This window comes from Ailuropoda melanoleuca, chromosome 9, assembly GCF_002007445.2.
Source record: "Ailuropoda melanoleuca isolate Jingjing chromosome 9, ASM200744v2, whole genome shotgun sequence".
Classification (NCBI taxonomy): domain Eukaryota; kingdom Metazoa; phylum Chordata; class Mammalia; order Carnivora; family Ursidae; genus Ailuropoda; species Ailuropoda melanoleuca.
In genome coordinates this window covers 35,467,300-35,492,618 of record NC_048226.1, presented here as the reverse complement: position 1 = coordinate 35,492,618, position 25,319 = coordinate 35,467,300, and the positions used below count along the sequence as shown (strand labels likewise).

General features: G+C 41.6%; 1 protein-coding gene across 1 annotated transcript in view; it reads right to left on the bottom strand.

Moving 5' to 3' along the window:
* Positions 1–25,319, bottom strand: part of CLVS1 (clavesin 1) — a 196,784-nt gene that overhangs the window by 165,206 nt on the left and 6,259 nt on the right. Inside the window, exon 2 of the mRNA XM_002915715.4 lies at positions 18,984–19,611. Coding sequence (XP_002915761.1) covers positions 18,984–19,438 — 455 coding nt within the window. The 5' untranslated portion in view covers positions 19,439–19,611. The remainder of the gene's footprint in view (positions 1–18,983; positions 19,612–25,319) is intronic.

Here is a 25,319-nt window from a genome sequence, read left to right as displayed (position 1 = left end):
CTAACATAATATAATAAAAAATCATTTAATACAAAAAAAAAGTGGTTGATAAAGTAGAGAACAAATTTATCAATACTTTTAGAATATGTTTGAGACCCAAGAAAATGCAAAATTTAAGTAAGGCAAATAAATATAAGGTAAAAATTCAAATATATTGTTGTTGTTGTTATACAATAAAAATTTGCTTAATGTGGTAGAATATGCCAGAAAGCTGCAACCTTCCCCCAAAGAAATGTGAGATAAATATAATTTTAAAATGTTAATTCATAGCTGAAATCAAAAGTAAGAAAGGGAAATCTCCAGAGGCTACAAATGAAACAGGAATCATCAAAGGAATAAGTGATTGAAGTCTTATGAAGCAACTAGCCAGATCTTAGGGGTAGAGTTTTAATGCTTCCACAGTGATGAGATGGAAGTCAGGGTCCTGAGACTGAAGGTAGAACTGTCTCCCTGCATAAAACAAGCAGCTGGCAAATGGGGAATCCCAGTTGTAACAGGAATAAAGGAAATTCTGCCTGCCTATCTTTGGGCATAACATAGATGGGGTTTTCATCTTAGTTCATGAGGGGGTAGGCAGGGAGAGGACAGAGTTTCCATCTGCAGATGACATGATATCATATATATTAAAGACACCACCCAAAAAAATGTTAGAAGTAATAAACAAATTCAGTAAATTTGCAGGATGCAAAGCCCACTTGCATTTCTATACACTAACAAACTATCAGAAAGAGAAATTAAGAAAACAATCCCATTTACAATAATATCAAAAAGAATAAAATATTTAGGAATAAATTTAACTCAAGAGGTAAAGTATTTGTACACTAAAAACTACAAAGCACTGATGAAAAAATTAAAGAAGACATGAATCAATGGAAAGACAGTCTGTGTTCATAGATTACCGTAATCAATATTGTTAAAACGTCCATACTATGCAAAGCAATATACAGATTCACTGCAATCCCAATCAAAATTCCAATGATAGTTTCTACAGAAATAGAACAATCCTAAAATTTGTATGAAACCACAAAAGACTGTGAATAACCAAAGCAATCTTGAGAAAGAACAGAGCTGGAGGAATCACAATTCCCGATTTCAAACTATATTACAAGGGTATGTAATCAAAAACAGACACTTGCATCAGTAGAGAAGGATAGAGAACCCAGGAATACACTCATGCCTCTATTATTATAGACAAAGCACTAAAAACATACTTTGGGGAAAGGTCATTCTCTTCAGTAGATGGTGCTGGGAAAACCGGACAGTCACATGCAAAAGAATGAAACAGGATCCCTGTCTCACTTACACCATACACAAAAATCATCTCAAAATAATTTAAAAACTTGAAGACTTGAAACCATAAAACTCTCGAAGGAAAGATAGGTAAGCTCCTTGACATTGATTTCGGCAATATACATATATTTTTTTGATCTGACACCAAAGCAAGGCAAAAAACAAAAACAAAAACAAAAACAAAATAACCAAGTGGGATGATGGAAATCTAAAAAGCTTATTTCTGCACAGCAAAGGAAACCACCCAACAAAATAAAAAGGCAACCTACAGAATGAAAGAAAATATTTGCAAACCACATATGCAACAAAGGGCTAATGCCCAAAAACGCACAGGGAACTTATACAATTCAATAGAAAAAAATAAAAACAAATAATCCAATTGCAAATGGGCAAAGAACCTGAATAAATATTTTTCCAAAGAAGATATACAAATAACCAAGAGGTACATGAAAAGATGCTCAACATCATTAATCATCAGGGAAATTTAACCAAAACCACAATGAGCTATTTCCTCAGACCTGTTAGAATGTCCATTAGCAAAAGAAAAGATATAACAAATGCTGGTGAGAATGTGGAGGAGAACCCTCCTGCACTGTTGGTGNAAGAGAGAACCCTCCTGCACTGTTGGTGGGAATGCAAATCGGTGCCGCTACTATGGAAAACAGTAGGCAGGATCCACAAGAGATTCAAAATAGGATTACCACATGTTCCAGCAATCCCACTTCTAGGTATATATCCAAAAGAAATGAAACTGTTATCCCAATGATTATCTGTACTTCCATGTTCGCTGCATCATTATTCACAACAGACAAGGTTGGAAGCAACCTAAGTGTCCATCATTGAATAAAGGATAAAGAAAATGTGATATATAGAGATGATAGATAGATAGATGATAGATAGATAGATGATGATAGATAGATAGATGATAGATGATAGATAGATGATAGATAGATAGATAGATAGATAGATAGATAGATAGATATAAACAGGTAGATAGAGATAGATATTATTCAGCTTCTTAAAAACAAAGGAAATCCTGGCGTTTGTGACAACATGGATGAACCTGGAGGGCATTATGCTAAATGCAATAAGCCCGTTAGAGAAAGACAAATGCTGCATGTATCACTTATATAAGGAATCTAAAAACAAAACAAAACATTCAAACTCATAGAAATAGAGAGTAGAGTGGTGGTTGCCAGCAGTTGGGGGTTGGGGGAAATAGGGAGGGGCTGGTAAAAGGATACAAACTTTCAGTTACAAGATGAATAAGGTTTAAAGATCTAACTTATAACTTGGTGACTATAGCTAATAACACGGTGCTGTATAACTGAAATTTGCTAACACAGTAGAACTTAAGTGTTTTCACCAAAAAAAAAGGGAAAATATTTGAGGTGATGGATGTGTTACTAAACTCAGTGGTGGGAATCCTTTCACAATTTATAGCAAATCAAAAAGGAAACAAAAAACAATAAGTCTTAAGATTGAACATTTGAATGTAAGACTATAAACTCGTCCACTAGTACTTAAGTTCCCTGAAAGTAGGAACTTCTTTTTGTTCAACTCTGTGTCCCTGGCATCTAGAAAACATCAGGCATCTCAAAAACAAGTATTTATTGAAAGAATGAATAAAAATGAGTGAAACAAAAACTATGTCAAGTCCCAGGCAGTATTCAAAAATATGTAGATAAAAAACACCTAGGTACAACTGTAAAACACCACAGACCAAGAGAAATTTTAAAGGCACCAGAGAGGAAAAACAGATTAACGGTGAAGGAATGTCAGTTAGACTGACAACACACTTTTTTAAAACAACCAGAAAGTAATTAATTAATTTCTTCAAAATGTTGAGGTGAAATCATTTTTAATCTCAAGCTATATGCCCAACTAAATTATTGTTTGAGAGTAAAGAAGATATAACATTTCAAACATACAAAGGTTGTTAAGAAAGTTCATTAACCTCAGCTCCTCACTTCAGGAAGAAGGAAACAAAGTCACAAAGAGAAATCAGGTGCAAGTTTCAAAAGTGAGCAAAGAAATTGTTGGAACACCTTGCTAGATTTAAACAGGCATTAATTGCAAGTAATAACAGTAACAGTGAGGTTGAATACGTGGTAGGACTAAAACAATAAACAGCAATATTTTTTAAAGATAGGGAAGTTCAGAGAGAAATTTTCTTCTATTACACTGGATGAGAATGGAGAGATTGACTTTGGACTTTTTAGCAAAATCCACTGGTGAAACAACTGTATTGAAATTTGGAAAATAACATGTAAAAGAATAGGAACAGATAACTTCTAAACCCAAAGGGCAGAAGTGAGGAAAAACATGAAAAAAATAAAACCTGATTAGACCAACAGAAAGCAATGTTAAATGACAGCAGTCTAACAAAGCATTGCATTGTGAAGCAAGGGCAAGTGGAGACTGCCATGGACTGCTGATGGGCAGAGAGACTGGAACACCATTTCTGGAAAGCGATTTAACTATATATATCAAGAGCCATAGAAGTGTTCATTGCTTATTAATTCAACTTCCTGGAATTTATCCTAAGGGGGAGAAAGTCAAGATGTGGAAAAATATTTATATAGAGAGATATTCATTATACCATTATTTATACTTGTCAAAAATTGAAAATAGTCTAATGTTGAAATGACATTGAGTCATTAATTGAGTTTTAAACTATTCAGTCATTATTTTGTGCCCAATGCATATTGAATAAAGTAATCATGATATAATTTTAAGTGAAAAAAAGCAGAATAATGAAAAGTAGTTGATATCTACTGAGTGCTAAGTATGATCAGTCATCTTTCTGAGCCTTTGCTTACATTAACTCCTTTAATGCTCATTACAGCACTTGGAGGTTGCTGCTATTATTATCAGCATTTTATAGGTGAGGAAACTGAGGCACAGGCTTAACTTGCCCAGGCTCAGGGGGCTAGTAGGTGGCAGAGTTCTGACTCATACCCAGGCAATCAAGCCACAGTGCTTGAACTCTTTACCACTGTGTTGTCCTATCTAGATTCATAAAAATATGCACAGTATAAGGCCAATTGTGTTTGTGTGTATGTGTGCGTGCAAAATATACCTTAATTCTCAATGTCAATGGGTACAAATAAGTGGAGGGATTATGAATAATTTTTAATGTCTAAACATTTTCTCCATTTTCATGATTTTCTTCAGTAAAAATGCTGACTCTTATAATCAATCACACAACCCTTCATGTAAAGGATAGAGCCATCCGCCCATTTGACCACCATTCTATAATACTATCCCAGTAGTATGTTTGCCTCCCCAGTACACCATGCAACTGTACTCACATGTAAACCAGTAGATGGATAATCTAATGTGGTGGTCCTTAAACTTCTTTGGGTTGTGAACTTCTTGAGAACCTGGGGGACGTTGGGTCCCTTCTCCACCAAATGCATGTATCTAATAAATTTCAGGAGATTCACATATTCCCAGTAGCCAGTTATAGACCCAAAGCCCCTGCCCTCTTAAGAACGACCCAAGTTAATGTGCCTCGCTTTCTCAGCAGCTTCAACTACCTGGCCCACTGCGAAGAACAAGGAAGGAAGCATCTCCCGTGTTTCTCTCCCTGACTAAGGTGTCTTTGACCTGATGATCCTTGCCAATGTCCCTGACCCTGTCCCCACTTCTGGGTGACTGGGTACTGAAGGGACCAAACAGTAGAAATTCAAGCCTATCAATATAAAAACTATGGCCGTGGTGATGCAGCTGGGGTCTTACGACATATGAGAAGAGAGTAGTAGCTCACGTCAGGGGCTGAAGGGAATGGGCTCCATGACAGCCCTGTGTGAATCACTATCCCCTTAAAGTAGGTGTGGAGAGAAGACAAGGCATATAATAAAAAAAAAAAAGCAGAAAGAGAAGTTACTTTATTTTGCCTCGTATATTCTTGATGAGAGACAAAGACTTATATTTAACATCTAGAAAAGTCAAAACATGAAAATACAAAGGATAAAAATGAAAGCAAATACAAAGGATAGTCACCACTTCGGTAAAAATGGGTTTTAATCCAATTATAAATTAAGATATAAGTCCTTTCCTGTTAGGCTGAGGGAAGTATTAAAGGTAAGAAGGGTACATAAGTCAGAGGGGTGTGTTGTACATGAATCCAAGGTTAGAGAAACCTTGGAAGAAAAATTGCTCAGGTTTTCAGTTTTGCACAGTTCCAAATAGAGGCTACAAGGGAAGGTACTTCATATGCCCTGCCTGCTGGAGCATTAGGCAGAGCCATATTTCTGAGCATACAGATGAGATGTTATAAAATTCATGCCCTGCTACAGCTCATTTACTTTATTCCTTGGGATTCCCCATAGGTCCTCACCCAAAGCACAGAACTCAACAAGCTCTGGTTCCTGACTTCCTAGCCCACAGAAAATTAGGAGAGAGGGTTTTGAAGCAAACCTACTAACAGTCATCAATTAAGAGCTGAGAGGAGAAGTGCCAAAAAAACCAAAGAAAACAAAAAAGAATTAGGAAGCATATATAGCAAGCCAGTATGGACCACGTGGCATGAGGGCAAGCCCATGTGCTCCAGGAATCCCCACCCTGATAGCTATTTCCTAGCCCAGGGTACAGTCATTTACATGCATCGTACTCCCCACTTGTCATGAAGAAAGTGTTCAGTTATATTTAACAAAGTAGGGAGTATCCAATGCATTCTAAGGTTGTGTTTGCTTTCGAACCAAAACGGAATAAAATAAAACTTTAAAATTGGGCCTTAAAAGGCGGCCCTCAACTATTTGAAGACTTCGCATCTCTAGAATACCCTCTTGCCTTACAAAGATATAAGGTAAATGAGACGTTACCGTTATTACTCCGGGCGATTTCACAGATCAAATATCAAACTGCAATCCACCTGCGGGGAGCAATGTACTAACCAGTATGCATGCTGTAAACTTACGGGATGGATCGACTCATCAGCAACTCAGGAGGAAATGTGTGATGAACGAAATCCACACAGACCTGTCAGGGTGGGGAGGACACTGAGTAGAAAGCAGAAGCCATTCAGTGAGAACCAGGCAGGGGATCGGGCTCCCATTCCCCGAGCTCTGCACGAAAGGTAGCCCCTGAACAGTGACGCTTTCTCTATGTGAAGCCTTTTCTTCACTTGTTCTGATGCACGACGACACAGATAGAGCATAGAATCTGAGAGATGAGAGAAAGTGCACTTCACATCATTATCGGATGATTGGCACCAGAGCTCAAGTCACACAGGGGATGGAGCCACTGGGGAACCCACAATATCGGCCCCGTTTCTGGGCCTGCGTTGCTCCTGATGTTTCTACAACACTCTCGGTCTCCCTTCTGTCATGCTGAGAATCACTGGACAAGGGGTAGACAGAGCACCCTGGTCTCTTCCTCCTTCCTTCTCCAGTTCAACTACACGCAACTCCAGTCCCCTCCCCAAGAATATCATCATTGGGAAGAGTCTAGAAAGAGCCTTTCTGTGTGGGCTTTCCATCATTCCAAACTGCTCCCCACAAGTCAGTGGAGGGGACTTTACCGAGCCCTACTCTGTACCCATGGATACCAAGAAGAAAAAAAATAGCATTCTGCTTCCAGGAGCTTCCTTGAAGCCTGAAAAAGTGTACAGCAAAGATGAATGTGACAGGCATTCAGGGAAGAACAACGGAGAGATCAGTGCTGCCCCAGCCAGGGGCAAAGCTTCTAAGTGTGAATATGAGATGTGAAAGATGAGTAGGACTTGGCTTGTCCTTAAGTCTAAATCCCAAATTCCTTATGGCAAGCAGGGATGATTCCTGGCCTCGGCCCACCTCCTCAGCCTCCTCTCTCTCCATAGGAGCCCTTCTAATCTATGCTCAGTGCAACCCAGCAAGGCTCTCCCAAGGCTGCAGGCGTTTTCTCGCCCTGGGTCCCTGCAGAGTGCGCCCTTGCTGTCTCAAGCAGTCTCCCTCACATTTGCTTCCCTCTACCTGTTTTATCTTCCTTCTCCTTCAAGTCAGCTAATGCCCCCAGGATGCCTCTTCTCAGGGCTCCTGGAGGGCCCATGCTCACCTCATCAGAGGAATGAAGACCGAGTAGGAGGAATGACAGAAACAAAGGTTGGGGAGGGCTGGGATGAACAGGGGAGGGGGAAGAGAGGAGGAAGAGCCATTTGACTTGAGCAGAAGATGTCCTTTGGATAAGGAAAGTGATGCCAAATTCTTACGGTTTTATTGGGTGCAATGTGTGACAAAGAGACTGAACCAGCTTTATTAAGGAGCCATTAAAGACTCCTGAGCAGGGATTCCGCAATGAATTCTGAGCAGAGATTCAGTGGCACGATCGCCAAGAGCAGACCCCAAATATAATCAGGCACCACGAAGAAGGAGAAAGAGAAATACTCAGGATCACCCCACTAGCCAGCCTTGTGATTTTGTCCAGATGAAATACCCTCTATTTAAAACAAGGACAATAATATCTCCTTCGCAAATGCTAGTAAGGATTCAATTAAATAATACAGCCTGAGGAGATGCTCGATGGCCAGGAGCATTACTGATATGAACGTTCTCAAATCCCGAAAGGTGCTGGGTGTTATTTGTGGGAGTGCCACATTCACAATTAGATCCAGACACACTCAGCGGGAGTGTTGGAGATAGGGAAGACTTAGAGGCAAAGAGAAGAGAAGAATGATGAGAAACAGAAAGAGAATGTGCAAAGAAAAAACAACACATCACTTTAAAGCCTTCACAACAAAATGTACCCTCTCTTCATTTTCCTGTCCGATGTTACATTTTGCAGGAGTGTAGCAATAACTTCTGCTGCTCTATAGTACGCTCACAATAAATGGCTTCTGAGCCTGATTTACCACCTCAGGCAAGTGCAGGCATTTAATCATTCCAGCAGCTGTTCAAGGTTCTGTACATCCCCGTTCAGGAGCGATTATCTAGGAACCATATTTAAAGGGTAGGAGAGCTGGTGGCTTCTTCAAGAGCTGCGTTTCGGGGCTCAGGGATTGGGGGGTTGGAGATGCCAAGGGGCTTCCTTCTCCGCGCTACAGCAGCCTCCTTGTAAAGGGGATCCTAAGATGCTTCCCGGTTTATTGAGACCTAGGGAAAGCGGTTAATCACCCAGAAGAGCTTCGCGTTGTACAGGAAAAGGCCCCATCTCTTGCCATGCACTCTTTGGAGAAGTCAGCTATACTCATGAGAAAATCAACACCAAACGCAGCATACAGGCAACACCACGCTTAAAAATTGCCCTTTCTCTGGGTCTTCTTTTACTGACCCTGGCCTTTGCAAGAGCAGACACACACAGGTCATGCCCCGACTGCAGCGTGATTTCAAGTCAAGGAATTGAGAGCAAGCTCGGCGTTGGCTGCTTTATCCGGGCATGCTCTGGAAGGGAGACAGTTATTCTCAGGCCCTCAAATTTCTAGCGATCGGAGGAGACTTTTTTATCTCCAAGGTAATGAGGGTAGTGTCTTTTAAACTCCTGGGCTTTTAAGTGTGAATTTGGGAGGAACAGCTGGCCTGGAAAGATAAGCTATCGATAAAAGCCTGCTCTCCCCGTCCTTGGGGCCCCTTCTCACCGCACAGCTGCCCCGCTTTTATAACATGCTGCAGAGCCCGGTGACGTGGGACGCGTCTCCGAGGGCCCGCCACCCAGCTAGGCAGGGGCCGACGCTGCTGCGTTCGCTCCCAGCAGAGACCCTGCACCATCCGTCCGGGAGATGGTTCTCACAGGCAAGCTGGCAAGGGCCCGAGCACCACCGCAAGGGAATGGTGGCGGCGGGCAGAAGGCCGCTGAGCCCCCCGGACGAAGTGGAATTAGCGTGGAAGTGCTGGAGAACGTCCAATAAGGAGTTTCATGGAGGACGAAGGGGATTCAAAAGAAATATTGAAGGAACTGCGCGTTTGAGCCACATGACAAGCCATCTCCTCATCCAGGGGGCCGAGGAAGTGACATAAACTCGCCTCACTCCCTCCCCTCATCAATCACCGGCTTTTTAGGAGCACATTAACAGAGATATAGCCTATTTTATAAGAGCTTTCAACAGAATGAGGAATCGTATCTTGGGCGTTTTAGACTGTGGATTAGATGGACACAAGTGGGAAAACCACGTGGATGACAGTCAGGAAGGGAAATGGCTCCCTAGGTGCCAGACCCCTTACTGATCTAGCAACTCATTTCATCGTCACAGCCCTGCAAAGTGCGTGTGATCACGACCAGACAGCGAGGAACCGGAGGGTTAGGGGAGGTACGTATGGTACCAAAGTCACAGAGCTAGCGAACCGTGGAGCTGGGGTTCTGTGTGCTGACGGGTCATCTCTATAGGACACTTGTCTCAATGCAAGCGGTGGGTCGAGCCTTCAGTCACTATCTTAAGCCAGGCTCATATTGACACCCCTTTCGGTAACATATTCCAAGCAATAACCAGATTGTTTTATGGAGCTGGGATTGAAAACAGCAACAACAACAATCAAAGTTATCGTCACTGTTAACCACTGTCAAAGAATTAGGGAAGAGAGTGGATAGGATTTTCAACAGTTAGTTTGCCAGGTGTTTGTGAGATTAGAATATGTGGCAATAGGATTTGCCTGCTGAGCTATGAGGTCCTTTTTAAATCTTTGGAGACCTGGAAGGGCCNAGACTTTTTTATCTCCAAGGTAATGAGGGTCGTGTCTTTTAAACTCCTGGGCTTTTAAGTGTGAATTTGGGAGGAACAGCTGGCCTGGAAAGATAAGCTATCGATAAAAGCCTGCTCTCCCCGTCCTTGGGGCCCCTTCTCACCGCACAGCTGCCCCGCTTTTATAACATGCTGCAGAGCCCGGTGACGTGGGACGCGTCTCCGAGGGCCCGCCACCCAGCTAGGCAGGGGCCGACGCTGCTGCGTTCGCTCCCAGCAGAGACCCTGCACCATCCGTCCGGGAGATGGTTCTCACAGGCAAGCTGGCAAGGGCCCGAGCACCACCGCAAGGGAATGGTGGCGGCGGGCAGAAGGCCGCTGAGCCCCCCGGACGAAGTGGAATTAGCGTGGAAGTGCTGGAGAACGTCCAATAAGGAGTTTCATGGAGGACGAAGGGGATTCAAAAGAAATATTGAAGGAACTGCGCGTTTGAGCCACATGACAAGCCATCTCCTCATCCAGGGGGCCGAGGAAGTGACATAAACTCGCCTCACTCCCTCCCCTCATCAATCACCGGCTTTTTAGGAGCACATTAACAGAGATATAGCCTATTTTATAAGAGCTTTCAACAGAATGAGGAATCGTATCTTGGGCGTTTTAGACTGTGGATTAGATGGACACAAGTGGGAAAACCACGTGGATGACAGTCAGGAAGGGAAATGGCTCCCTAGGTGCCAGACCCCTTACTGATCTAGCAACTCATTTCATCGTCACAGCCCTGCAAAGTGCGTGTGATCACGACCAGACAGCGAGGAACCGGAGGGTTAGGGGAGGTACGTATGGTACCAAAGTCACAGAGCTAGCGAACCGTGGAGCTGGGGTTCTGTGTGCTGACGGGTCATCTCTATAGGACACTTGTCTCAATGCAAGCGGTGGGTCGAGCCTTCAGTCACTATCTTAAGCCAGGCTCATATTGACCCCTTTCGGTAACATATTCCAAGCAATAACCAGATTGTTTTATGGAGCTGGGATTGAAAACAGCAACAACAACAATCAAAGTTATCGTCACTGTTAACCACTGTCAAAGAATTAGGGAAGAGAGTGGATAGGATTTTCAACAGTTAGTTTGCCAGGTGTTTGTGAGATTAGAATATGTGGCAATAGGATTTGCCTGCTGAGCTATGAGGTCCTTTTTAAATCTTTGGAGACCTGGAAGGGCCTGGTGTTAGCTTGCTTGCTTACTGATCCCTCCCTGAGTGCCCTCCTGAATGTCTGACTCAGTGGCCCCCAAATTTGGCAAAAAAGTTCAGTCTGAGATCCCGCCTGTTTTAGCCCCTTCCCAGTGGTGTGATATTGGATAGGTTACCTAACCTCTCTGAGCCTTAATTTTATCATCTGCAAAATGCGTTTATTAATAGTGTCTACACAAGGGCATTACTATCAGCCACATGGTTAGCTCCTGGCAAGCAAGTTTGATTTGGTGGTTGTAATAATTCTCCTCAGTTCATTTTTGCTCCTTTCCAAGCTCATGACAATTGGAAAACCGATCACTACCAGAGCAATTCCAGGAATGTATCTGCAGGAAGAACAGACAGTGAAATCTTTTTCTGGAACGTCTCTCAAAAGGCTTTAGGATCTGGGGAGGAGGGTTACCTCCTGGCCCTGGCGAGAGACATAAAATCCCCTTGGCCTGCCTCATCTCTTCTCACCTCACCAATGCTCGGCATGGATTAGAAATGTGTCCCCTTTTATGCCACAAGTTCTTAAACTGATGACAGTCGAATGGAATGAGGCTCAGACCCCCTGCTACTTATAAAAAGCTCTTCCGTGCTCTTGCAAAAGCTAAAGGTGAACCTCAATCAACTGGCTTATTTATAGTTTGAAGAGTTATATCCCACCTACTGCCTCGGGGTTTTAATCAGAAGAAAGAACCTACTTAATGTTCATCTCCCACTGCCAAATTACGCCACAGAGCTGCCGGGACATTTGCCACGTCAGCGCTTTGGAGGTTGCCACAGGTCAGCAATAAGCCATGACGTTTGAAGGAGCTCGCTATCTCCAGTATATCCATCAAATAAATTACTGCCTGGCATGAGGGGACGAGTAGCAGCTGAACACCTTCCCAGAACAAAACCAGGCAGTGGAAAAGCACCCGTCCCTAAGAACAGACAGCTTCCAGCTTGTTTTCTACATTATAAAGTAAATATGACAGTGTCCTTGCTTTCAGAATTGGAAAGGCGGGAAGGTCAAGTACCCTGTAGCCTTCATCTTCCCATCATTGAATGCCTGGAGGGACTCGGGGTGGGGGACTGGTGTGAGAAGCTGTCCTGGGAGCCTGAGCTCAGAACAGGAATGCTCCTTCTGGACCCTCAGGAGCTGCTCGGGATGTTTATTGAGAGCATGAAGGAAGGAATGAGGCTTGGGTTCATCCCACAGAAGAACGACAAGTGTGGTCTATTGGTCAGCACCCCAGCTGCTTTTATATTTGCTCAAACTAAATTGATAAGTTCTTCTCTGCTTCCTTTCCTCTTACTCATAGTGGGGACTAGAAAAACCCTTGACATTGAGCCTCCAGAATCCTCTCAACTTCTCGTGCACCCAGCTTCTAATGCACATTCTTCACTGTCTGAGCCCCACTAGAATGTACGCACAAGGAATGGCTTCACTGTGTACCCCAAGCCTCCCAGTGACTCTCAGCAAGAGGAGGGAGCTGAGGACGAAGTGTGAAAAACCTGGAATTTGGACCCTGGAGCCACACTACCATTTAGCAACATACCAGTAATTCAGATTTGGATTGTAAGGGGCTTTGGAAACTCTTGAGTTCAGTGTAGGAATGAGGCCATAGCTAGGGCTTAGCGAGAAAGCACAGCCTTTATGTTCAAACAACACAGGGAAGAATTCCATCTCTGTTATATATTACCTATACACCATATAGATCCTTGTGGGTTTATGATAAGGATTAGAATATATATATATATATATATATATGTATATATATATATATACACACACATATATATATATATATATAAAACACTTGGCACAAAGGTACTTAACAAAGTGTAGTTATTGACATTGGTGTTAGGACATTTCTAGACACTCCCCATCAGGGGTTTTCAAAGTGGACTCCAGCTCCCCTAAGGACTTTGGAAATGTGAAGGTGGCCTTTTCAATTGCCATAGTGCCTGGGAGAGGGGATACTAAACATTCCACAATGCTCCACAGTCCTGTGCATTAAGAACCAAACAGCTCCAAACAGCCATTGTGCCCCTTTGAGGATCACTGCCCCTCAACCTCAGATCCTGTCCACTGGGACTCACCGCTCTCATCCACACACACGTCCACCGGCAGAAAATCCACTTACAGCCTTTCAGAAGCTGTGTGGATGTTCTGAAATATCTAATCACTCAGGGGCTGAACAATTGGCTCCAGATGTCTTTGGAGCTTGGAATTAGAAGCTCTGAGTCTAAGTTTTTCCATTGATGAGTCATTTGGTTCCTTGATTAGAAAGTATCTTCTCCTCCTCAAACTTCTTCTTTGTCATCTGTCCCTTAGTGATACGCCCCAAATGGTTAATGAGCATTAACTCAGAAAATGTGCATGGGAATGCTTCGGAACCATAAGGTTCTATGCAACTGTTCGAGTATATAGATGTTCAGTCTCAGGTACTTTAATGTAATTGACTAGGAGCCAACTTAAGGCTTTTCTCTTTTGAAATCTGATTGGCCCAAGAAGTGCCTTGCTGAGCTATATCAGAGCCTGAGGCCCAAGGAAAAATCAATGATCTTATGCTACCTTCTTTAAAATTTTGACATTTTGTTCATGATAGATTTTTTTGCATTAATTTTGATTTAAAAATATTTTTGGGGGGCACCTGGGTGGCACAGCGGTTAAGCGTCTGCCTTCAGCTCAGGGCGTGATCCTGGCGTTATGGGATCAAGCCCCACATTCAGGCTCCTCTGCTGTGAGCCTGCTTCTTCCTCTCCCACTCCCCCTGCTTGTGTTCCCTCTCTCGCTGGCTGTCTCTATCTCTGTCGAATAAATAAATAAAATCTTTTAAAAAAATATTTTTTGAAGAAATTACTTGTTTTGATTACTGAGTGCTTTGGTGCCCCCTTAAGTTTTACACCCCAGGGAAATGTCTCAGTCCCTCTCCCTTGTGCTGAGGTCTTGACTCCCTAGCCTTCCATGCAGTTGGTTGAGCTTCAGTCCAAATCTTGGCCCTTGTTCTGTACGGTAGGGAAAGAGAGCCTACAAGATTTATTGCCTTCTTGTAATAACTGTATATACTTGAAGGTAGTAATCCAGTTGTCCATTGGTCCCCTTTACACTCTACTAAATTGCCCTAACTCAGTTCTTCCTTCGGGTGCCCCAGCTTCCTGAAAGAACCAACTGATTTTCAACCTGGTTGCTAACTTCTGAGCTTTTTAATTGTGAGAAAGAAACAACACACTGACCAAAGAATGTCCAATGTCATTTTATATATTATGACTTTCAACTTGTTTCCAATTATTTTTCTCCCATTTAAGTAGTTGGAGACTACCTGATCTATACCGAGCACTAACAGATACTATTGTAGTCTATTATGGGGCTTTTATTATCTGGATCCTCCTTCCCAAATGTCTTTCTTATAACCTGAGAATGTAGTAAACGCTATAGGGAGGGACACTAAGACCAGATGATTTCTCAGTGCTCCCAGCCACAACTGAGCTACCTGAGAGCACTTTGAAACATGGCGACTTGGGGTCTCCATTGCATTTTTTATACTTTTCCAGGTGAAGGAAAGTTGGTCATGGTTCAAATCCTACCATCTGGATTTGCAAAGTACATCTCGTGACCCAGTATCCTAGATATTTGCCTGATTGGAATTTCTTTTTCTTAAGAAATAACTGCCATTTGTTGAACACCAACTAGCATTAATGTATGATCATCATCACCCCCACTTTAGGTGAGAAACAGGGTAATAAGAATTTAAACAACTTGCTCAGAATCACATTGCTGGTGGGGAGGCCACTAGGATATGAAGCCGGCTGTCTGGCTTCAGAGTTTCTGGGCGCATTTAATCACTGTTCTATTCCACCTCTTGGACACCATCAAGGAGGGCAATTGGGGTTAATCCTTGTAACAGCTCCACATGCCAGATATTATACCCATTTCCCCTTAGTGAAATGGAGCCTCCAGAAAGTAAAATAACTTGACCAAGCTTAACACTTCTTTAGCTGAGTATGGGCATATCAGGCTGTATGACTAGGTACAAGTATGTGAATCAGAAAGAAACAAGAAACAAATTTATTTTTTATCAGATCTTAAGGGGCAAACTGAATTTAGGTGAGAAAGATCAAAGGACTCGTTGAGCAATGGTGTCCCCCTACGTCTCCAGTATACATCTAGCAGGTGAGCTGAGATGCAAACTCCGCTGACCCGGAAAATGCCAGATTCATTTTATGAATAACTATGTGAGTGCTGATTTCATCTAACTCATTTCAGTTCAGGGGGGCAACCTCAGGAAATACAGAAACCACACAGCCCTCCACTGAGGCCCGATTTCTGGAGGAGGCCAGTCCATGCTCGAGCCCAGCGTTCCTGCCCTTCAGTTGGCACACCTCACCCAGGCTGACAGAGCCCCCCGCGTGCCTGTGGAGGACAACTCTTCCTGTCGCTCACCACTCTGCACTTTTGTTCATGCTGCCTGGGCTGAGATGAATGAGATTTACATAGTTTTAATAAATATTAATAACCATTTTAATCTCAGTAAACCTTTCATACGAGACATGCAAATCGCTTCCCAGTCATCTTAGGAGCCCAATGAGAGTGAAGTAATCATTTTGCAAAGCTGTGCCAACTCTTCCAGGCCTTTCAGGCCCCATTTAGTCTGGGTCTGTGTGACAGGGAACATGTTTGGGGAGAACACAATGAGGTACTTAGGATGGGCATACAGGCAGACCGCACTCACTGGTCCGTTTTCATTTTCAGGTATTGTACTCCTGTCTCTATCTTTATCTATCTACCATCTGTGCTTGATTATTTTTGTAGTGGGGTGTTTTATAATATTAATAATAATACCAGGAGCTCATATTTATTGAGTTTTTTACTGTGTGCCAAACAGTGAGTTGTGTTCCTTAAGTGCATTTTTTTCATTCGATCCTCCTAGCTGCAGTATTAGATAGACATCACTATCACCCCCACCTTACAGATGAGACAACTGAGTCTCAGAGAGGTTGCTTGTCCCAGGTCATGTGACCAGGAGAGCATGTGACAGTACCTGGGTTCAAACTGAGGTTTGTTTGCTGCTAATTATCTTTGGGTCTCAATGGGCTAGCCTGATCATTTACCTTCTTGTCGAAACCAAAATATTTGGAACAAATAGTATTGTATAGTTTGAAAAAAATGCCTCAAGTAGACTCAGCCTTTGTGGGGTGGGGGCTAGGATGGGAGGAAGAGAGAGAGGTTACTTCAAAAAGCCTAGTGAGTTAGGCAGCTATAGAGTGAATTTTAAAATCCCTTTCCATCCATCCATAGGATCAGGCTGAATGAGCTTTACATTCATGAGCCATTAGATCTGAGGTGTCTCAGGGATTACCTAGCTTGAGCTCCTTATTTTACACTTGAGGAAACTAAGGAACAGAGGACTGTGACTCATTCAAGGTTATCATAATCATAAACATTTGGATCATTCTCTCGGAGCTTCACTTCTTCTTACTATTACTATTTGTTATTACTTCTTAACCATTTTGAGATACATTTGGACCAAATGCTAATACAAAATAAGATACTTTGCAATGACGTATTTTTTTATGTGTAAATCACCACTTAGTGTCTTAGCAGATGGAAGTTCTAGAACACTTACAACAACTAAGCACAAATGAAGTCAACATGATTATTCTCCAGAATCATCAAAATTGTCCTGTTCCAAAATCCAAAATATTAACGTGCCATTCTCAAAAGGATGGCTGTTTTCTTCGGTTGTAAGACTGTTGCCCTGTGTTGATGGTGAATTCTCCTGTGGTCGATGGGAGTTAGCCATTTGTATGTCTGCACACTGCAAGAGAGTGGATTGCATGATGGGCTCTTTGCTGGCAGGGACCTTGTGTTAACAGAGCAGAAACATGGAAAGGCACTCTGGCCCGGGGGGCAGAGCTGACCAAGCTCTAGAGTGATAGTGTTAAAACCCTGAAATGCCTCTTCAGGATTAAGTTGCCCAATCCCAATTTATCAACCAGAAAATAGCCAGTGGTTCTAAAGTGTCTTACACTATCATTTTTAAGAGGAGGAGGAATGATATGAAGTACCAAAGGGCCACCCTAGAAATTCCTTTTAATTATATCGGGGAGGGATTCTTAGATATATTTTTTAAGTCAAACCTGTGTCTCCCCAGGGACCATAAACATTCCCATGAGGATACTTCTGTGAAGACTAAAGTCACAGATGAAGTTTTGGAGATTGACTCATGCATTCTTTCTCATTCAGATTTATTGGATATTGTGCCAAAGAGATAAACATGAAAGTGACAGTCTTCCCCTCAAGGAACTTGCAGTCTTGGGAGGAGGCATAAGAAAGAGTACACAAGTAAACACATAATTACAGTGAAGTCAAATTAAGACAACTCTCTTTCAAGTCAGACTACCGGAGCTCCATGCCCACTCCATATTTCACTAGTTATGTGATACTGAGTGAGTTACTTAATTTCTCGAAGTCTTGTGTCATCAAATGTGACATAGAAATAATAATAATATCTTTCATGAAAAGTTCTCATTGGGTTAAATGGACGATATATACAAATGCTCAGTAGAGTATATGGTCTTTACATTCCTATTGTGAATGTTTTGTGGAAATATGAACAAAGGACCACTACTTAGTGTCTTAGCAGATGGAAGGGTTCAAGGGCAGAGGATAGATGAAAACTATTCAGGGAAGAAGCATAAAGATGAGTATGAATCAGTAGGCAGACTGTGTCCAGGATGGTTGGAATTGGGATAAGAAGTAGCTGGTCTCTCCTTTTGGTGCTTGAAGAGACAAGTCCAAAGGCTTGGAGGCACGGAAAAACCTCAGTTAGTCAAGGTAAGACTTATACTTCCTTCCAGCCGGACCAGAGACCAGGAAGGGCAAAGGGTGACACACTGCAGGAGATGTACAAGGTGCATGATAAAGGGCCTTACTTTATTTTGAAGGCCTTGCAGGTCACTGAAGAATTTTAATCAGCAGAGTGACACCACAGAACTTTGGGAGGGTCACTCCAGCTGTGATGTAGACCAGAATGGCTCAGAAGAGAGTAATCAGAGGCAGGGATGCTAGGTAAGAATCTGTTGCAGAAATTCAAGTGAGAAATGATAAGACCCTCAAGCAAGGCAATAACAATGGGAGAAAAGAGAGGTGACGAGATTCAAGAGGTTCTTAAGAAGAAAGGGGTGGGACTTGGCAACTAATTGGATGTGAAGAGCAAAAGCAAGAAGCAGTTCAGGATGACACTCAGATTTCTGGCTGGAGAGACTGGATAGATGGAAAGGCAGATATAGTGGGGAAGACAGTGCGTTCAGTTTGGGACATGTTGAGTTTGCAGTTTTGAATAGGATTTTCAGGGAGAGATGTATTTCTGGCTTTCAGAAGAAACATAGGATATTAAAGTCATGGAGAGGATCCAAGAAATTATTTATGTGTTGGAAACACTTGATTTAAAGCCATCTACTAAATCCATTTTTGTTGTTTTGGGTTGTTAAAGATGAGAACACGAAAGACAGAATATATGGTTCTTCTAGAAGACCAACTTTCAATTTCATTAAAATAAATGATCCACTCTGATGAATAGAAAAAGGATTTCTAAGATGTCTTACAATTCTAACACTACAATTCTATTGTTCCAAACCACTGCCATGAACCTGGAATTGCCTTTTGATGATGGTAATCTTGTGGCCTTAAACCTTCCTTTGTGGCTGTGTGGACTATCTATATATCTATATATAGATATATAGATATATTTTTAAATGAAAACCCACTAGTCACACATTGTTTGCATTTTGTAAAAATGAAAGCCATACAGCCCCAAACATGCAGTGAGGACGCTTACGAAAAACAAAAACCAAGTAAAGACACTATCTACATTTACCTACTCTGATCCCAATTGGCTGCAAACAGTAGAAGAATCTTCCTCCCGTAGTGATCACGGTTTTCCAGCACTCCAGGGAACCCATCGATGAGGGCCCTCTTAATGCCGGGATCATCAGCCTTGAAGTTTTTGAACATGTCCAGGTTCAGCTGGCGGTACTGAAAGTACTGGGCCAGGAGTCTGAAGGCATCTGCTTGGTGAAACTTCCTGGCTCGGAGAAATCTCAGGATGAAGGCATCATCTGTACGTAAAAACCCAATGTCAGGCCTGGTGATGATCATGTCCCTGACTTGCTGGATATCCTGATGTAAGACATCTGGGTTTTCATTCAGTTCCAGGCGAGCTTTCTCTATAGTCTCTGGACTGAGCCCGGCCTGTAAATGGGTCATCTTGCCTGAATCTCCTTTCCACGTGCTTAATTTCTGATATTTTGGAAGAAGGGAGACTGGTCCCATTCACCTGATGGTCTGCTGAAATCGGGGCCCATTCAACGGTTTTGTTACCACCACGCTGCCACAGAAACACACAAATAGAAGGTCTTCTTTCTGTTCTTGGAAAGCAGTAGGACATTCAGGTCTTACGTGGTGGTGGCCATCCAAAAAAGAAGCAAAGCTGAGACCATTTCTTACTGCAAAACAAATGCACACAAGAGAGACAAAATAGTGATGATACAACATCTGGGCAAATTAATTGGAACTGAGAGAGAAAAGCAGTATTGTTCTGTGGGTTTGATTAGATTAGGTCTCCAAAGAATAAAGGGTAAATCATCTTTAAAATGCTGTAATTGGCAGAATTTTATTGTTGACATCTTGAATGCATCATATGCAAATATTTGAAATGTGTTTGGGAACTTTTTAGTCACACTGACTGGTTAACATAATAGTATATGGTCAGATTAGTAGTAGATTGCTCTTTGATTAATTACTCTAAGAAGCAGAAGAAAGATCCTTTTCTGCTGCAGCATGCTTTATGGGGCTGTTCACAGGCCTAGAAATTACGGCTGCTCTACAATTTATTGCTCCCCATTAGCCTCTTTTCTCAAACAGAAGTACCTTTCACAGAAATACCCCCTCCCCCTACCTTTTTAAAAGGCAGTCATTTGCATCTTAACAATAAAAAGGGACTGTTAAAGTCACTCTATCCTAACCCCACAGGTACCTAATTACTCAAAACTGAACTAACAATGGCCTGGGGAAGGGGGAGGGCAGCAGCCTTTTGGCTGGAATCCTGACCTTCAATAATCATATTCAACAGCAGTGAGAAAGGGTGCTCATGTGTGGACATTACAAGCAGCTTTATTGTTTGTCTTTGTTTCTCTTCTGTAGGAAAGGCAAAGGGACTTGAAACCCCGGGGAGCCTCCCTGCTGACCCAATATCTACACAGGCTTAAAAATCCTCCCATTTTATAGAACTTTCCTGTTGCTCTGAGAGATCATTTTACTTATGATAATGATTGTTTGAATCTCCTCAGATACATCTCTTATGACTTCTCTACCTAAATGGCAGACAGAGGAACACCCATATTATTTGCATCTTTCTCATTTTAAATATAAATGCTTTCAGACATCTGTTTGGTCTAACCCGGAAGTTGCAAAAATCAGAAGACATATTCGGTGTAAATGAAGGCATGTGTTTTTCTCCTAGGTCGACAGTATTTGCAGTGAGAAGCAGAATATTTATTCCCAAACTGATTATTATTGGTACTGTTTTGTCATACGAAATAATTTAAAAGACAAAATTATTCCTCTGCTTAATTTAGAACTACAGGTTAGTTCTTAAGGGAGACAATCAACTCACACATTTCTGCTTTACACTGTGATATGAGGGTGAAGAAGAACAGTTCAAGTAACTGGTATTCATCTTCAAGATAATGAAATAATAGAAATGTTATGTATAAAATGTTGGCTTTCTAAAATAATTTGCAAGAAAACAGCATTTAGCTCTGTAACATGTGAATATGAGAAATAATACAAAGTCTTGATTTTCACTAATTTTAAGGACTTAGAATGGTAAATGGAAAATAATGCTATGAGCTATTCCCGGGATTGGAAGAAACTTCCAAATCTATCTAGCTCGATGTTCATTTGATGTTAAAATTCCCTATCTAAGTAGCCTTATCAGACTCCTTCAGAGAGTTCCCGTGTTTGATGTCTCTTCTTCCAGTTCATCCCTACACCCACGGCAATATGTCTTTACTGCTCCCACCAACCACTTGAGCAGAATGATCATATAATTTACCATCCAAATTTAGACATGAGGGGGCACTTTAATAATAATAATAATAATAATAATAATGCTGGAACAATAGCCATAAACTGGGACAACTCTAAGCAAACCGAGACAGATGGTCACCCTACTAGTGAATGATCTTTTTGTTCCTACATCCAATAGACAAATTTCAGTACTCTTTGTGAGTGAACTCTATCCGTATTTGCTATTGATGACTTCATCCTTCTTAAAACTCTCTCTGCCATTCTCCCACTCTTTTTCTCTGACTCCAGACACCCTGATTTTTCTCTTAGCCTTGTCGACTCCTGTTTGGTCTTCTCTTTCTGTGAACACTTCAATGTAGTGTTTCCAGGATCCTGACCCATGGTTTGACCACCTACATGTAATGTAACTTCTGTCTATAGCTCTCTCCTAGTCTCCAGGCTACACATCCAACCACCTTCTCAACAACCCTACAGAGATGTCCTCTAGACACCACAAACTCAATGTGCTTAAACCTGAACTAATCCTAGTTCCTCATCCTGAATTCGCTCCTCCACCTCCATCTCTTTGTGACTGACGTCATCTGCTGTGCAGTTTCCAATTCTAGAAACCTGGGAGTCCACTCTTACTCCATTCTCTCCCTTACCACCCGCTTGCAGACAATTACTTTCACAATATTTCTTAAATCTGCCTGTTTTTTTCCATCCATTTTCACTGTCTTTGGGTCACATCAGTCCTTGTCTGTTTAGCCCTGCAACATCCTCTCTATGGTGCCCTTGCTGCTAAACTTGCCCTTCTCCAGTCCATTCTCTGGATTCTAGTTGAAGTTTGCTCATGTCACTCCTTGACTGACATTGACCAATGGCTGCCAGTTGTCCCAGGATAAAGTATAAAAGTATGTAATAAAGTTTCCAAGACTCCTCATCATCTGGTCCTTATCTCTCTCCAGATTCACCACCTGGCCATGCAGCCACACTGAGCCACATGAAGTTTCTCCTCACCTCTGTGGGTCTTGACAAAGAATGACCTCGGATGAACTCCTCTTCACCCTTCAGGAGTCATCTGGACACCATTTTCTCTAGGAAACCCTCCCTGAATTTTCCAGGTCACTGACAATCCCATAGCCCCAACCACATTATTTCATTGCCATCTCCCTCTCTCCCTCTTTATTCTGAATTCCTTACAGAGAAAAGCTGGATCCCACCCATCTGTGTATCCCCAATAGAGTGTCTGGCACAAAGAGTGTCAGCCCATGAGTGGAGGGACTTTGCTGTGTTCACCCATCTATCCTCAGTGCCTAGAACAGTGTCTACCACTGAGTAGGTGCCCAATAAGTATACAGAGAGTAAATGAATAAAGAAAATAGTCAAAAGATTGTTTCAGTGAGTGAGTGGTTTCCCTTTCTGTTGGGTGCCTCTGGAACCATTTTCCTTAAATGATAGTGTTGCAGCTGACTTTTAATTTCCCAGGAGAATTTAGCCTAGGCACATTGTACTTCAGATCACTGCCTCCCTGAAGCATGCTGGGTGATGTTCACAGTTCCAAGCCATGGCATAGGATGCTTAGAGCACAAGTCATAGCAATAGCTCATCCCCTTCAGAAGATTTAAAGGTTCTGGGAGCACGTTACACACCTTACAGTTCAGGGAACTCCACAATGTTTCTGAGATAAATTACTATAGGTTCAAGGGGAGAGATGAGATTGCATTTTTCATGACCCACCTCCACACATAGCTATGCTTCCAATCTATAATATCGAAATAAATTTGCTTCAATTTACATCTTTATTCTGTCCTTGGCATACAGTAGAAGCTTCTGGGGAGAACACCCAAGCCAGGGTCACTTAGGATGAAATAGATATTTTCCATTAAAGGCAACTGCTTCACTTCAGAAGTCTGAATAATCTGCTATTTAAATAACAACTTTAATTGATAATATTTAAGGCTAAAAATGCTATGCCATTCAAGAACGTTCTCCAGGATGTAGTGTTTTTACTTGACTGTCATCTTTTGTTCATGTAGAATACTGAGTTCTCATTCAACTTTTCTGAATTGGTCAAATAAGTATGAAAAGATACATTGGACTTGGTATCACATGAAGAAGTAGGAGTGGTTTTCTGTCCTAGTGGAATGAATAATAATAATAATAGCTCTAAATCGTTATTTTTTATAACTATAGTTATTATGTCCCAGGCACTTACATACTCTCTATTTATATATTACATTATCTGATCTTTAGAACAACTGTATGAAATGAGTGTATTATTGTCTCCATTTTTCAGATGAGGAAACTGAGGCACAGAGAGGTTAAATGAGTTTTCCAAGGTTACACAGCTCCTAACCAGCAGAAATTGGATTCAAGACCAAGTAATCTTTCTCCAGTCCCATGCTCTTTTTTACTGTGCTGTTCTGCCTCTTAGGTGCAGCAAAGAGGTTCTAATATTTACTACTTAAGAGCTATGTGACCTTCAGCAAGTCACCTTTCCTCTCAGAACCTTACTATCCTTTACTAAAATTCCTCCTAGATTTACCATTCCCTAAACCTAAACATGCTGAAGGAGTTCACAGACACTCTTAGTTAGCCTAACGCCATACCTTACGGATGTCCAGTCTTGTCCTTGTTTCTTCATCAGAAGAGGATTGAAGCTATTTAAAAATCTAGCTGTCTATGGTTTTTCCAGCTATCACAAATGTTTGCCCTTCCTTTGCAAATTTTCCTTTGGCTAAAATGCCAGATCAAAGATCCTGCCATTCTGTTTGAAGGATTGATACTTTCCAATGCCTAGCAGAGTGCCAAGCATGATCTGGGCACTGAAATGTGCCTGGTAATCAAAAGGAGCACTTTAGGCAGAGCCATGTGAGCCTCAGAAACCATCTTTCCCATTACTGTTTGTTTCCAAATGACTCTTTATTTAGACACAGTTATAAATACATGGAGAGTAACTTACCACAATCTCTGGGGTGTCCAAGGTAGAAGCTAACTCTACTTCTAATGCAAGCTTTTTCTAATGAGCTAGGAATCTAAGTAGTAGTAGTATTTGGTATGAGGGAGGAAAGAAGAATCTTCATATTATGATATTTGAAATCATGGTATCTATAGATTCAAGATTTCCACTTCATCTCAAGTTTCCATTAGAAGAAATCTATTTGTGTTTTTCCACATACAGAATTCAATCTTGGGGTGCTGAGGTGGCTCAGTCAGTTAAGCATCTGAGTCTTGATTTTGGCTCAAGCCATGTTCTCAGGATTGTGAAATCAAGCCCTGCATTGGGCTTTGTACTGAGTAAGGAGTCTGCTTGAGATTCTCTCCCTCTGCCCCTCCCCCTGCCCCACTCCTGCAGGCTCTCTCTCTTTCTCTCTCTCTCTTTCTTTGTTAAATAAATAAATAAATCTTAAAAAAAAGAATTCAGTCTTAGGAAGGTGTATTTGTATACACACGAACACCTATAAAACATACATCCTAGTATTTATGAACTAAGGAATCTGTGCGGAAAAAATCATTTCAGAAAGTACAATAACTCAAATGAAATCGATTTTGGTTATTTTATAATCTACTATTTGCATTTATTTCATTATCTTCAGAAACACACATTAAATATAATGGGAAACAATCAGACTAGTAATAACCACACCTTGTCTACAGAATATGTATGTGAGTATGTGTTATTTCAAAGCCTTTTACATCAATTATATGTCTTCATTGTTATAATGATCCTGCAATAGGTAGAAGAAAAAGGATTCCCTGGGAGATGCTGAGAATCATATGAAGCGATGCAGGTAAAAGTGCTTTGAAAATAAAAAGCTCCATTTTACATTTACTATAATCTTGTTGATACCATAATTTTGAAGTTTCCAGGTAAAAAGAGATTGAGTCTTAGAGCAACTAAGCACTTGTCTTAAAGTCAGATAATAAACTAATGTTAAAAATTGGGGGAAAAACAAACATTCACTTGGTACTTTTTATGTACCTACAACTTTGATGATAATCTAATCTCCACACCAACTTTAAAGTTGGGTTATTAATTATTAGTTGAAAGGATAAATATAAGACTTAGATAGATTAATTATAGCTAGAAGTATGAAGCTTCACACCACAGCCTACCTGACCTAAAGCCCATGTTCCGTCA